Genomic DNA, 14,870 nt, shown 5'->3' on the forward strand with positions numbered 1-14,870 from the left:
CTTGAGCCATTCAGCATTATCTGATACTTTCTACTCTTTAATTTTTATCCCATTTTTATTATCTCAGTCCTTGAGGCAATCCAGTTTCTCAGGTGATGATATTCCAGTCCTCTTCTGTGGTGATAATACCTTCCTATTTTGAGTCATCACAATTTTGGGGTAGGTTCTTAATTCCTGTGCCTCTCTAAATACAATCCCATCCCCAAATTGCTCTTCCCTTCTCAGACAATCGGTCTCCCTTTACATGGTAATTTTCCTTCAACTAGTTTATTTTCTACTGTATTCAATTTAGTGTATTTCCATGTTAGATGCATGGGTTCTACTGTGTTTTCTCTGTCTGAAAATATATTTATAAGGGATTGTAGTATGAGCTGCCTTTGGTAAGCCTGTGTTACATTCTTTTCAGTTGTCATTCATCTTTGTATTTCAGTTATTTTTAGACTGGTTTCTTGAGAAAATGAAGCTTCTGTGGTCACACTGTCCTCTCTCATTCTACTTCTCCTCCCGTGGTAACTTTTGAGCTTACTGGCCAATTTCAGGCAACCTTGATAGAGGTCTCGATGCCTGGAAAATACCGAGTTCCAAAAAACGGACTGAAAATAAGTGATGAAAGGAATAGGGAATATAGACCAAATTAGTGCCTCTACCGAAGAGAAAACCTTCCAAGTAAAGCTTAGAGCAGAGAGCTGATACAAGGAGGAGGACCAGGGCAGAAATGCCCAGCTGTGTTAAGAGCTGTAGCAAGAGCTCGTGCTGTCTTTGATGCTGGAGAATCCAGTCATGAGGAGCAAAGCTAGAGGAGAGGAGTCCTTGTTTTGCCATGTGCCTTATGGAATAGCCAGCCATAAGACTGAGGAGTACAACTCCCGAATCTCAGCAAAGTGACTTTACCGTTTGCTTCTACCTGTAATTGTGAAAAGCACGTGTCCCCTAGGAGATTGCTGCATGGAGAAGCAAAAGGGACCATAACCTGCAGCTGCCAATATCTATTTTATGAAGTGATGGATTATCTTTTGCCAGGTGCTGATGGGTTAAAAACTGTGTCCTGAAAAGGGGTAAATCCAAAAACGTTCTTTGATGCACATCTGGGCCTCTTCCCCTTTTTCTCTCTGTCTCCCTCCACTTGCATACAGCAGATGTTTTGCTTTGTATGTAAGACTGATAAATGAAGTGAAGCAGAGACTTGGCTCTGTTCAGCGGAGAGATGAACTAAACAGTCTCTTGAGTCCCTTCCTGCTCTATTATCGGTGATTTTGCTGTTGCGATTAGGACACTGGTAGGGTATGAAGTGAAGAGAAATGGTATTTTATCACTGAGCAGTTCTGTGGCGACTTGGTGGTGAGACTGGAACTATACAGTGGGAAAGTGCTAGCCTGGCTGTTAGTGTTTTATGGCAAAATTAGTGATTATTTAAATACAGACACCATACTCTAGACAGCTATATAAGTTACTTTTGGGGAGGAAAATGTGTTTATAATTTATAGTCAACGTTTCATGTGGACTTAATTTTTTTAAAATCTCAGAACCTCTAGCTCATGCGTACTTCAATTTAAAAATCAGATTATCTCCCCCTTTGCTTTTCCTTGTGTGGAGACTTCTAAAAGGGGCAGATGAAGGGATGGCTTCACCAATCTGAATAAACCTACCCCACCTTGGATGAAAATACTTCTTTTCTGAAATGCAACGTGCCTGATAAGCTCCTGCTCTGACTCTCTCTCTTGCATCTTCACATCCTCATGCTGCATTTTCATGGATGATAAAAACATGCAGATTCAGGTCCTTCTCAAAGTGTGTTGTGAATGATTAATCTTCTAATTGCACCACGTGCGGGATTACGGGATGCTTGGCGCTTGCTAGAGGCGTTTAAACAAATTCATTGTATAATATTGGCATCCCGGTCTTTTCCAGTGCTTGTATGTAGCTGAACGTGCCCAAATGAGTTAGTCATTAGTATACCCCGTCTTCAGTCTTGCACGTTGTCAGGTTGAGGTGTGACTCTGCTCTGTTGCTAGTTGGATGGTGCTGCCAAAGCTTGCAGTTGTGAGCTCCATGGGAGCAGGACTCCGCAGCTGAGAGCTCAGCCAAGGAGTGAAGGTTATGTAGCCAAAACTGCAGAAATAAAAATGAGCTTGAACTGAACCGTAAGGAGCTTGAAAATGGAAATTTGAAAATGGTGAGCTTTCAGATGTTGAACATGAAAATATTCCTGTAAAACTGGCCTAGCAACAAATATATACAATTTTACCTACTCTGGACACTATAAAGGAACTTTCGGTTTAAATAAGACATTTAAAAATAGTTCCTGTGTGTCATAGAAACTGTTCTTGTAAAGATAATCCGTAAAAATATTTTGAAATGTTTTTAATAAGATGTTAGGACAGAGTCTGTATAGGTTTTTTTATTTATTATTTTTTAATTTTTTTAAAGTACTCCTCTATGGTTTGAATTTTGTAGTTGGCTGTTTTAGATGGTTGCTATTTATAGTTGTAATAGAATGTATATCTAATCTGGGTATTAATTCCATAGGCTGTTTGGGGATTAGTAACACATGGATGTATGGCACAAATGAGGTCATACTTCCTGATGGACCTCGTAGCATGTCCGTAGTAACAATGAAGGATGAGAGGAGTGGGTTCTTTGGGACCACTGGGTTTTCTTCTTTATACTGTGTGTATTGTGCTCCTTTAATTCTCTCCTTTAAAACCTCTTATATAAAGCTTTTATTTAATTACAAAAGTTGAAGAAGAATAAGGAGATTGAAGTGGTTTGCGTGTATATTTATGTTTTCACAACTAATCTTGCAAATGTGTACGGGGAAGGATGGTGATGGTTATCTTTTGTTGTGGAAAAAGATGAAAGTTTGAGATTATTTTTGCTTTTGGATTTTTTTTACCTCTTCTTCATTATTGTACAAACTGGAATACAGTCCAGAATGGTGCTGGGCTCTCCCTGGAAGGTGGTACTGCCTTAACCAGAGCATATTCCCATCTGTAGTCTGTCCATTGACTTCAGTAGGTCTTTGTATCAGACCCTCAGCAAAACCCATGGGAATTCACAACTTAATTCTATGTAGGATCAAAAACTAAGCTTCTTGGTTTCTTTCATGTATAAATACAGTTATGTGGTATTTGCCTTTCTAACCATACAGAGGAAGAATGTTTTAAATTAAACAAACAAAACCATTTTCGTTAAAATGCTCAGTCTTTCATTTAAAATGTCATGAAAACATTTGTGTCCATATTTGGGCCTGATCCTCTGTTCCTTATTTAATTCAGGCAATGTTTTATACAAGTGAGGTCTGACCCACAGATTCTTGAAGTCTGTTAGACTTAGGGGTTTATTTCAACTGCTTCCTCTCGAGAAGCTTTAGGCTGAAAAAGAAAAGCAGCTGAAGAAGAAGGAGCAGTGGTGGAGAAGCTGGGACCTTATCTTGCAATGCTCTAAACAAAGGATGCTTTTGGTATACTGGCGTCTACCGTTAGTTAGTTGCATCATGATGAAGCTGGTGAAGTTTCGCAGAAATCCCTATCAGAAATCTAGTGGAGCCTGCCAGATACGCAGTGTCCAAAAAACGTTCGACATACATAGGCATAGACTCACTGGAGCACTGACCTGTAGGTCAGGGTCTTTAGGAAGCATCCAGCTCCTGCGCAGGTGCCGAGTAGTTGCTTTCCACGTGCTAATGGTGGCTTGTGAATCCTGGATGAACTTGCAGTAACTGTGCGTGAGAACTTTTACAGCTCTACTGAGTAGCTGAAGCAAAATATAGTGCCTGAGGCATAACCTTTTCTTGTTCATAATGTCTTTGTGTGTTTTTATTGCATTTTTGTGTAAACCTTAAAAGCTGTTTTTGTTTCTTGTTTGATTTAAGGCACTCCTCTTCTATCCTGAAGGAAGAAATCCAGGTGAAGAAAAAACATGCCTTTGTTTAGTAAATCGCACAAAAATCCTGCTGAGATTGTGAAAATTCTGAAAGAAAACATGGCCATATTGGAAAAACAAGAAAAAAAGACAGACAAGGTATGAGTTAATGTTGTAGAAGACCAATAAGGTTTTTATGCTGGGGAAACAGCAGAATAAAGGGAATAAAATTGTGTTCGCTCACTGTCCTGATTCTGCAAGCGTTTGCACGTGTAAGTAGCTTTGTGTTTGAATGGTCCTGCTGAAATCAGGGGGCTTTTGCATAAGTAAAGTACAAGAGGTTTGGGGGTCAAACAGAAGATGTTGAGATCCAGGAGCCTCAGCCAAAACGAAGGGTGATCTCCTACTACCTGGAAGGCTATTTGAAAACTGTTATACCATTAATTGTTTTAGCAGGATAACAAATGAGACCGCTAAGCAGCGTGTAGGTACCCACAGAGCAAAACTTACTTCTGATGAACATTGCTTGCATAAAACAGCAAACCTGTGTGTATTCAGATATATATAAAAGAGATCTCACTCTGTCGAGCCTTTCCAGTCTTCTGGGTGCTAGTGCTTCCTAAATGAGCTGTGCTACTCGTATTCTAATTACAGTGCTAGGTTTTTGGTATAGCTCTTCTCTAACTCTGTGACACAGACCTGAGTTACTTTTGCCGCTTTTCTAGAGACCAGTTGAGAAGATGCACCCCAGCACACAAAACACAACTAGGATTTTGTGCTTACATAAAATGAAATAAATTAATTTTTTTTTTTGCATCTGAGACTCTGGTCATCTATATCATTGCTGTAGTAGACGTATATGATTTTAATTAACAACAAACTAATTTTAGGTTAAAACTGAGTGTCAGTGGAAATGGAAATAGCTCATAAGTGACATTAACACAGTTTTTGTGCAGCTGATGTTTGTGTGTGTGCATGTTGTGCTTCCCACACTTTGTGCAAGATCCTGTATTAAATGAACCCAACCCAAAAAGCAGGCATGGAGCCCTCCGCGCCCTTAGTGAAATCCTCTTGAAACTTTTCAGTTCAAAACGAGTAGCTCAGAGTGTGTTAATTATGTAAGATCAGTCACACGGATTTCAGGGAGGCCTCTGGTATTTGATGTCTCATGCTGAAATACCTTCAGTTAACTGAAAAGCACTGACAGAATTTGACTCTGAACTAAAACTTAAAATAAGTAACTAAATAAACCAACAGCGTCCGCCCTCCCCTGCTGAATTCATCCTTTGGAGCCTGATTAAAGAAGACATTCAAAGCAGAAGCTCTAGGCTCAGGTTTCTTTTCAATTTGCTTTGCAGCATGACTCCTCTGGGTTGTGGTTTGGAGGATTTTTGGCTTTGAGCTGTTTTTTTTTTTATCGGTGTGTCAGTGACAAAGGAGGAGAAATTCAAACTTCTTAGAAAATTGAGAACCCGATGTAAATTTTTCATAAAAGTCAGAACAGCTGGCGTGTGTTTTCCTCACAAAGCAAAAGATACGGGAGCGTTCCCCCGGCGTATTAGAATAGAAACAGCTCGTGAATTTAATGACAATGCTTATTTTACAGGAGCAGGTTGGTTTTCAGTATTTGCTGCCATACATTATCGCTATGGGATGGAGGCTGTTCCTGGGGTGAGTGGGCGATCGGGGGAGAGGAGGGAGAGGGGACAAGGCAGTTGCTTCAGCAGCAAGGCAGAAAGTGAAGAAAGCAGCCTTTTTTTGGACAGTATTTACACATAGGCTGTACGTAGCTTGTTGACTCAGGACTTTGTGCTCCGATGTAGAGGAAGCATGTAAGGCTGTTCTCCCTTCAGAAGGGAAGATGTGATACTTCTCAGTAATGCTACCTTTCATCTAAAGTGTTGCACTGAGCTGTACTGAAATAAATACCTATTAAAGAAAACAGCCAGATTCGTGGCCCTGAGTTTAGGGAAGTAAATCATAAGGAATATGTTCAGTACTGTGACAACGATAAACTTTAAAAAATGTCAGGAAAAATAACTTGCAAAAACAATCACCCCATCCACATCTCTTACCGTCCATACAGGTTTGCGGGCTTAGTAAAACCATTTTTAAGTGTTGTTTGCATTTTGAATTGGAGAAGAAAAGGTGATGGGGAGACTTTCAATGGCACACAGGTTTTCAAAACTTACTTAGTAGTACTAATGAATAACATCTTGTCTTTTCATGAGTATGATTAGAGAAATTTAACTGAAAACAAAAGCAAAGAAAAACAAAGCTCAGTGCTGTGCTCTGTGCTCTTCAAAACCTGGCAAGGTTTTTAAATTTACCTCCGATGCGATTTCCAAAGGGAGACGAAATGTGTCAAACTTTCATAAAAGGGCCCAGAGGTCTGGCTCCTGCGAGAGCCAGAGACCCTGGGTATCCCAGAGCTGGTTTTGGACCCTGTGGGCCTGTGAACGCAGAAGTTTGGGAATCAGGGCTCTCCAATTTTTCAGATTTCTGGCTCCTTGACTGCTGCAAGAACTGGAGGGGTATCGTTGTGCCTCACCATAAAACCGAGGTTCCCAGGACGTCTAGGGTACGACTCCACAGCATCCCTGATTTTGCTCACGTGCAGAATCGCTTCCAACTAGGACTTGCCTCAGATGCTTAAACAAGAAGATTTATCCTGCAACAATTGAACTGTTATTGTAGTACAGCCAATGTGGTATGTGGGCTGAGACAGCTAAAAGCTGCTAATACAGTCGGAATTGGCAGAGAAGTGTGGCAAAGCCTAAACTAACTGCAGGGCTAGCGGAGACCCTCCTCATTTCCTTTCCCAGTTAAGAAATTGTAAGCACGAGGTGAAGATGCCCTGGGCAGCTGGGGTGGCTCGAGGTCAGACTGGAAGAGACTTGATGCTTCTAATACAACTTTGTGTGACTTTCAGCAGGAACCATCTGTGCCTCGGAGGGGCTGTTTTTAAATAATGCAGAAATGATCATTCCTACCAAGCTATGCAGTACACAGGTGGAGGGAGCTTTACAGCAGATCAGTTAAGACTTTATGAGTAATGGGAAGAGGGGGGAGGACACAACTTGATAGATAGGATGCAGAGAAGCCACTTGTAAGTATAAAGGCAATTATACATCTTTTCTGAGAGACATTTCCATGTACACACATAATATACAGAAGTTTGCACTCTTTCTTAATGATGCTTTTTGTTAGTCATAGAATAGCACCCATTCAGACTTTGACTGAACTCTATTGACTGCACCAGCATCTGTCTTCATAGAGAAGGACTGAATAGCCTCCAGTTCCTCCATGTCTTTTTTTTTTTTTCTCTTTAAATTATTAATGTGTGTTGCCACAATGCTTTTTAAACACTCTCAACTGAAAAACAGGCTACGTTTGAATGTTTGATTCTTACTGTTATTTTATGGGTGGGGTTTTTTGTTTATTGGCTTGCAAGGATGCATGTGTGCTCAAAGCTTTGCCATTTTCTCAGCTACATTCTGATGGTTGATAGACCACAGGTTGAGAAGTGCCAGCACACGTGGCTTGTCTGAAGTGCTCTTTCTAATACCTTGTTTTTAAAACTTTTTAAAATAACACTTATTTTAAAGAAGGTATTGCAGCACTGGTAAATCTAATGTAACAATTGGGACATTAAGTAGGGTAAGACAGAGCTGGAAAGTGGACTAAAGCCTTCTTTATCAACCATCCTCCTCTCTTCCACCATCTAAAATAAATAAGGTGTTCTTGTGGCACGTACAATTGCTGACATTCTGCCCAGGCTTTGATGTGGTGAAGAACAATTAATTATGTTTTATTACAGAATTCTATAAATGCCATAAAAAGTTAATCTCGGTCATGTAGAACCAAACTGTGCTTGGATTTAATGAGAAGTACTCATTCTGGAATTAACTAGAAAAGCAGGGAAGTATTTAAATACCTAGGAAATGAAACCTTCAGAGCTTAGACTTTCTTCCTTCTTTCTGACATGAACTCCTGTAGCGTTCGGAAGATGTATGTAAATAGGGAGTGGGAGAGGAGAAACCCTGATACCAAATGGATAGATCTGTTGAACCTGAGGAAGAACGGACAGCATGTGACACATTGGTCATACTGCTTCATTTATTACTGATAATGCCGCTATGTGTTTTCTTGATGGATGCTGTAAAAGAACATTAATGGAAAGATAGATGCCTGAGCTATCTCACAAAAAAAGGGGGGTGACATCCCGACTTCTCAAAGTCTTGTGTTCAGCCACCGAGCCCGGTCAGCACAAAGCAGTATAGGTGGCATCCAGTATGTGACTGAAGGATGTCCTTGAACACATCACCCTCTCGCTGCTAACCAAACACCTTTGGGTGCGGCACCCGTGACTCAGTGCCATCTGTGGTGCCTGCAGGTTTGGCAACATTTTCTGAACCCACTCTGCAACAAAAGCCAGAAGCGTCACAGGCTTTTAATTTAGAATAGCAAACGGATCTGGGGTCGGTTGAAACTTGGCCTAATCTTTGCACTTGGCCTAGATGGGCTGAAAGATTTGAAGTTTCTGGCATAGCTGGTCCAAGAGTGGGATTTGTCGTGGAAGCTGAACCCAAGTGAGTTAGACCTGGTTCAGGGCACCGTGCTGAGTGTTTTGCTGGCAGGCAGAACTGCAGGCTGCAACGCCCTTAGTGTTCAGAAACATAGCGATGCGAGTTGTAAAATAACCTGAAGTGTCTGGCTTCTTCCCCTTTCACGTAAATGTATCTAGTGAGACTGCTTCTTCATGTAGGTCACTGTAATCTGTCCTCTGTTTCATCTCCGTGTACTGTAACAAATTTGGTACTGTTCAGAAGGGTCAGGAGAGCAGCCTTTACATAAAGCTACAGTTAGAAGACTTTAAGATTTCCAGAACAAATATTTATATCAATAAATCCTGCTTTTTAACATAGCAACTATGAAGCCGTTATCAGCTCCTGTTCACCTTGCTCGCTCGTGCGCTGATAAAGCGGCTGGGGACCGGTGTGTGAGATGAGGTGCATGCGGAGGACACACGGTGCATTTGCACAGAAGAACGGTTGCGTGACTACTGTGAACATGAATACCCATGGATGCAATTCTGCAGCTGCCAAAGTTAGTTGCAAAATAGCCTTCGACTTCATCGCTGCACGCTGAAACCGAGGGAATGAGATAAGAAGGGCTTGGCACCTCTTCCTTCTAGCTCTGCGTGTCCTGGGGTTTTGTGGAGCGTTTCATGTTTCAGCTTCCCCGTTCTGCTAAGGCCTGTTAACTGCTCTAGAGATGGGAGAAACTCCAGATACTATCAGGTGCTGATGCCAAGAGTTTAAACCCTGTCTCTTCTGGTTGCCTTTTTTTTAATTATTTTTAAGGACCTTACAATCTTTAGTTCTGTCTTAAGTGCAGGGTTAACAGTGGGAAAGGAATTTATGTCCAGGTGGGGCAAACCTGTCTCTTCCATTTAATCATACATCCTTTTAAAAGGCATTTCCCTGTTGTGCCTGTTTGGCCAAACTGTCTTTGCCAGCTTCCTTGAGTATGAGGCCATAGTATTTTGCTAAATGACAGAGTTCATGCCTCCTGATCCAAAATGTCCACAATTTGTTCCTATATATCTGTTTAGCATGAAATCGTACCAAGAGTAAGTCAGTTGGGATGATCCTGAAGCTATATAGATGTTGGATTCAGATTCTGCTAATGGCTCTTCTTGGGGGTCCTTACAGTCGCATGTAGAGAGAGTTGTGTTGGCACTATTCTTTTAGGAGAAAAATTGGTTTAAATCACACAGTGCAAATATTTTTAAGCAGGACTGTAAGCTAAAACAAGACAAAGCCAAACCAAGGAGCCTTATGGTTTTGGTTGTAATGTATAGCGTGGAGTACTGGCAGTTCACTGAATCACACATTGGAGTATTTAACATCACGCTGGCAGGCATCTGTGTGTGTTACTGTCTGCTCCTGTGCAAGAGAGCAACAGTTTAGAAAGATATTTTTGCCCTGGAAATATGCTAGGTATGCAAACAGAAGCTGTATGATCCTATTCACCATATTCTTATGAACAATTGAGGATTTCCTGATTGCTCTGCAGATGCCAGGTGTCAGGCATCTTATATATTTGGTATCTGAGTTTGGAAAGGTGGAAAAAGTTCATGCAGTGTGTTTTTTTCTTCACTATTATGGCTGTTTATAAACGTTTTATTAAGTCCCCAGATGAATCAAAGTAAGAATAAGCCCTTCTGGCCTGTAACGTATGTACATACATGTGAAACCGCTAATTTGTTGGTGAAACAGAGGTAAAATAGAGACAACCCACTGAAAGCTTTGAAAAGTTGCAGTTCAGGTGTAGGAGCTCAGGCTGTTGATTATTCAAGGCCTGATACTTTTCCCCTTATGGTTTTTGTAATCTTCCTTGGAGAGGAGTAAAAAGGGGTGGTGAATCTACATTGCATAACAGGAGATCTGTCTCTCTGGCAAGCATAATAGGTCTGGATCATGAGCACTTAATATTGGCACTCTTCAGACAAATGTGAAATTGCCGTAAGTAGGTTTGTAAGTAGAGGTAACTTTCATTAAGCCAGTTGGAATAGGTAGAAATTTAAGTTGCTGAAGTTGGGGACTCTTGGTAAAGTATCTCTGTGGTGTGCTAATAGGGTTTTTCAAAAACTGCCTTTATGAAGTTTTGACTTCTGAAGCGGAAGATCTGCTGTGTTTATTTTGCTATATTATGCACAAGCAGTGTTGGAGGAAAACAGCTTAGCCTTTGAGTATGGAAAGTCCCAACTCCTGTAATTATGGAAATAAAAATTCAGCTTTCTATGTGAACAACAGATAAGCCTTCCGTGCTACTCTTTAAAATCTCTCTGTAAGATTTTAGAAGAACAGAAAAATTTTAAGACTTGGAGGATTTATTTGTGATCCCTTAATGAATAAACCAAGAAAATCCTTATTGAACTCTCTTGTATAATTGTGGAATATAGAGAAAAAATTATCTGCTTTGCAACATTCCTTAATAATGCTAAATTACTGCCCTAAAAACAGTGTCATGCTCTTTGGCCCTCCTATAGAGATCGGTCAAAAAAAAAAAAAAGATGAAATTCAGAAATTGTCTTCTAGACCTGGCAAAGCAAGTTAAACTGAAGATTATTAGCACTGTGAGCAAGGAAGATCAACACTGGAGGATGGAAATATTTCAGTATAGGCATCGTAGTTTTGCCCATTTTTTATTACAAAGACTGGACCTTTGCAACAAAATCAGCTGGTCTTCACATGTGCATTATGTTATGGAGAGGAGAGTCTTGAGGTCTTTCAGGGAAGATGCTTTTTTTCATATAGAATTTCAGGAAATAATGTCTTCCTAAGCTCCTTTCTTTCTGTTATGATCCCATTAAGTCAACAATGACAAGACTTAGGTGTATGAGGAAAACAAACTTGAGATCAAGTATCTTCAACTCATAAAATTTCCAGATCTCATTGTTGAAGCTGTTGGTAAGTTTGGAGAGACACATTAATGTTGACAAACTCCCAACTTTGTAAGCAGGGGTGATTGAGCACGTTTATAATTTAACTTAGAGATAAGCTTATATATGCTGTCACTTCTCAAGCTCCCAGGCTATTGTACGTCATCTAGTCCAGTAGGGTTAGCAAAGTAATCCAAGAATTGTTAGACTTCAACATTTACGCAAAATCTTATATTTGAAAATGGACCCAGAAACCTCTTGTGGGTTGCTGGTCACGATAAACTATGCTCTGTGGATAGAGTTATTTCTTGTTGGAAATAACTTCTTAGTCCTGTGTTGGGCCAAAACAGAGAAGAAATGGCCATCATTGAAAAAACAGCCTTCACTGCACAGGTCGGTACAGGTTGTGGTCTCCTCCACTTCCCTTACACAACTATTGCAAATCAACTTTGTAACTGATTTGTGACTTACCCATGTACCCACCCTGAATTTTAGTGTTCTGCAGTGGAATTGGATCCTCCCAAGTTTGGACGTTGTGAACTGAGATGCCTGTAGACTAGAAACCTGTGAGTTGCTTTAGGAGGTCAAGATCCTGACGTCTGGGCGGTGACGGCAACACAAACGTTAAATTGATGCGTGTGCTGGGAATCAGCTTGCATTTCATCTTGTGCTTTGTCCCTGTCTGCAACTTAAATTGTTCAAAGTTCAGGATATCCCACTTTCGACATCTGTATGTAATATATATAAGCTGTTCTGTTTAGGATTCTATATTCAGTTATCGCCTCTCCCTCTTTTTTCTCTCTGCTCACACCGGCTTCTCTAAATATAATGGCATAAATTCAGTCGTGATGTAAAGGGCTCATAGCTAGAGGATAGAAGGAAAATCTTCTGGAAAGAAGATTGTGCTTAATTGCAAGAATGAGACAAATGACTTAAAGTGTTTAGATATTTCATAAAACCTTTTCTTTTGCTCTATAACTTCTGCCGAAGTGAGAGTTGCAGCACTTTGCTATTGTTACTGTTGCCACTGATGGAGAATAAATAGTAGTACGAAAGTCATAATAGACTTTGGAGTTTCTATCAAATCTCTCTTTTTTTTGTCACTGAAATTCTGTTTGTGGCATCACTGGGAGGAAGGGTGTCATGCTGAGGTTTTTGTTGATTTTTGCAAATTTTCCTAAAGGGGGTCAGGACCAGTCCGGCTTCTTCAACAAGCTGTTTTGCAGCTATGTTTCTGTCGTCTCTTATTTTCCATGTATTTGAGTGAATGTATTTGCTTTGTTGTTTGTTTTGGGTAGATATTGGGTCTTTGGATCTTGGAATGTCCCTTTTTTTTTTTTTCCCCTCCCCTGAGTCTGGAGCAAGTTTCCATCCCAGAAACAGTGCTTATGTACTTAGGGTATTATTTTAAAACTGTTGTAAGATTAAGTGGAAATGTCAAAGTGGAGGCTAGAAGTGGCTGTTAATTTAAGAATCTGTGTTCAGGATTATGTTTTTCCTCCAGATAGATTATGAGGGATAGGCACAGAAGAGCGGTCCTTAGATTTGACCGGGAATAGCTTTTGGTGGTGGGTTGAATGTCAAACCACAGACTATCCAGAGGATATGAAGGGGGAGGAAGTTAAACACGAAATGTAAATTGCATGTAGAAAAGCTAAGAAGATGAGCATGATGGGATGGCAGATGATTAGAGGAATACAGCTGTGGTGCCCAGTTATGCCCATCAACACCGCAGTGTTCTGTATTTTCTTTTTCTCCTGCAGCACTTTACTTTTTGGCCTCCTTTTTGAGAATTAAACCTAAAGCTATGTCTTGCAGACATTTTTCTACATATCAGAAAGGACTACTTATACTTGAAAGGAAAGGTATTATTTTTTTTTTCTTAACCACAGAATGCCAGAGATATTCACACCCTGCCCAGCAGAATGGGTGAAAAGCCAAAAATGTATGGGTTTTTCCTTTGATATGAAAATATTTGCACAGCTCTTATAAAGATGTAGAGCTTTAGTTTCTGAGATAGCACCCCTGTTGTTAATCCCATCTGTGCTCTGTGGGATATCTCTAGTGACATACCACTAACGTTTGAGGTAAAAATAGGCTCTTTTGCTGAGTGACGGTAAGGAACAACAAGACTTCTGCTGTGGTTAAAGTTATCATATAGTCATATTCATTTACACGCTGCTCATGCTGACCTATCTCAACTAGCAGAAAACTGAAAGTAGGTACAAACAGATTGGGGGAGAACATTTCTTTATGCTGTGCAAAATCAATGCTTGAATCTTTCAGGTAGATGCAATGTGAAAATGGCTTTTTATTTTTTTTAGGATTTCTAGGCCTTTTCTAGGATTTTTATTCACTAATGTAAATAAAATCCTAGAAAAGGCCTAGAAATCCTAAAAACCCCCAAACTTTTTTTATTCACTAATGTGAATAAAATCTGTGGTTTGAATCAGTATTAAAGTGTTGGGACATCAGCAGCAGTTGAGAGCGCCTCTCTGGAGCACTGTGGGGTTATTTTATGCAGATTGATGGGGTGGTATTTGAAAGCATGACATTTTTCCTTTCAGTTTATGTGAGAGATGCATTGAAATTATTGATCTGGCTTTGAACATCCATTAATGTCCAGTTAGCTTTTACAAATGATTCTTGGGTTTTCTGTGTGTGTCTTTTTATTTTTTTTTTTCCCCTGCTAAGCTAATGAAACACTCATTTCAAATAAATGTTTTGCAATATAGACATGAAGTGCTGTCCTTGTTTTGCAGTATAGATATGAAGTGCTGTCCTATCTTCAGCATCTTTAACCATCTTGCCTGGCACTTTCCTGTCATTCTCAGCTTTGCTTTCAAACCTCTCCCTTACTTCCTTCCCACTCCCTGCCAAAAAATGCCACCAGCCTTGCTGCGGGTCATGCGTGCATTAAATATACCCTGACCCAGAGCAAGCCATTGCCTCCATAGCCCCATGGTTAGAGCAGGTGGGATTTAAAGCACACACACATGTGAAAAAATACGCCTTTGCTCCATGGAGTCTTTATTTATACAAAGTGGAGTAAACCTGGGAGGAGAGTGTGAGCCAGAGCTACCGTGCTGTGGTCAACAGTTGTTCCCCTTGGGAAGTGGGACATTACTGTTCACATCTGATTTAAACCTGCTGACTGCCACAAACACTAAGCTGTTAGCTGTTAATATGAGTTTCTCTTTCATTTTCCTCTTGTAAGCTTTCTGGTCAAGATATTTTTTAAGGTAATTCCTGATGTGTCCTCTACATTAGGTACCTGAAACATTGCACAGAATTGGTATACGCTAGGTGGGAGCAAAGGATGAAAGACTTATTTTAGTTCGCTTGGTGGCAGCTGTGGAGCTTTACTAAAGCAAATTGTTTAATTTAATTAATTTCCCAACCTGAGACTGAAGTGCCTGTGCGCTCAGTAGGCAAATCCCTTGCGGAAGATGCTGGCTCAAACCACACACGATGAGGAGAAATAGATGGTGGCAATGCAAAGCTGGCAGGGGTGCAAGGATTTATTTGGGTTACCAGTAGAGGAGCTGGGACAGTCCAT

At 40.4% G+C, this 14,870-nt stretch overlaps 1 protein-coding gene across 1 annotated transcript in view; it reads left to right on the top strand.

Annotated features, from left to right (window-relative positions):
* Positions 1-3,894: 3,894 nt before the first annotated feature.
* CAB39L (calcium binding protein 39 like) overlaps positions 3,895-14,870 on the top strand; it is a 37,088-nt gene continuing 26,112 nt past the window's right edge. Inside the window, exon 1 of the mRNA XM_059819224.1 lies at positions 3,895-4,020. Within this exon, the coding sequence (XP_059675207.1) occupies positions 3,919-4,020 (102 nt within the window). The 5' untranslated portion in view covers positions 3,895-3,918. The remainder of the gene's footprint in view (positions 4,021-14,870) is intronic.

This window comes from Gavia stellata, chromosome 1, assembly GCF_030936135.1.
Source record: "Gavia stellata isolate bGavSte3 chromosome 1, bGavSte3.hap2, whole genome shotgun sequence".
In the NCBI taxonomy this organism is placed as follows: Eukaryota; Metazoa; Chordata; class Aves; order Gaviiformes; family Gaviidae; genus Gavia; species Gavia stellata.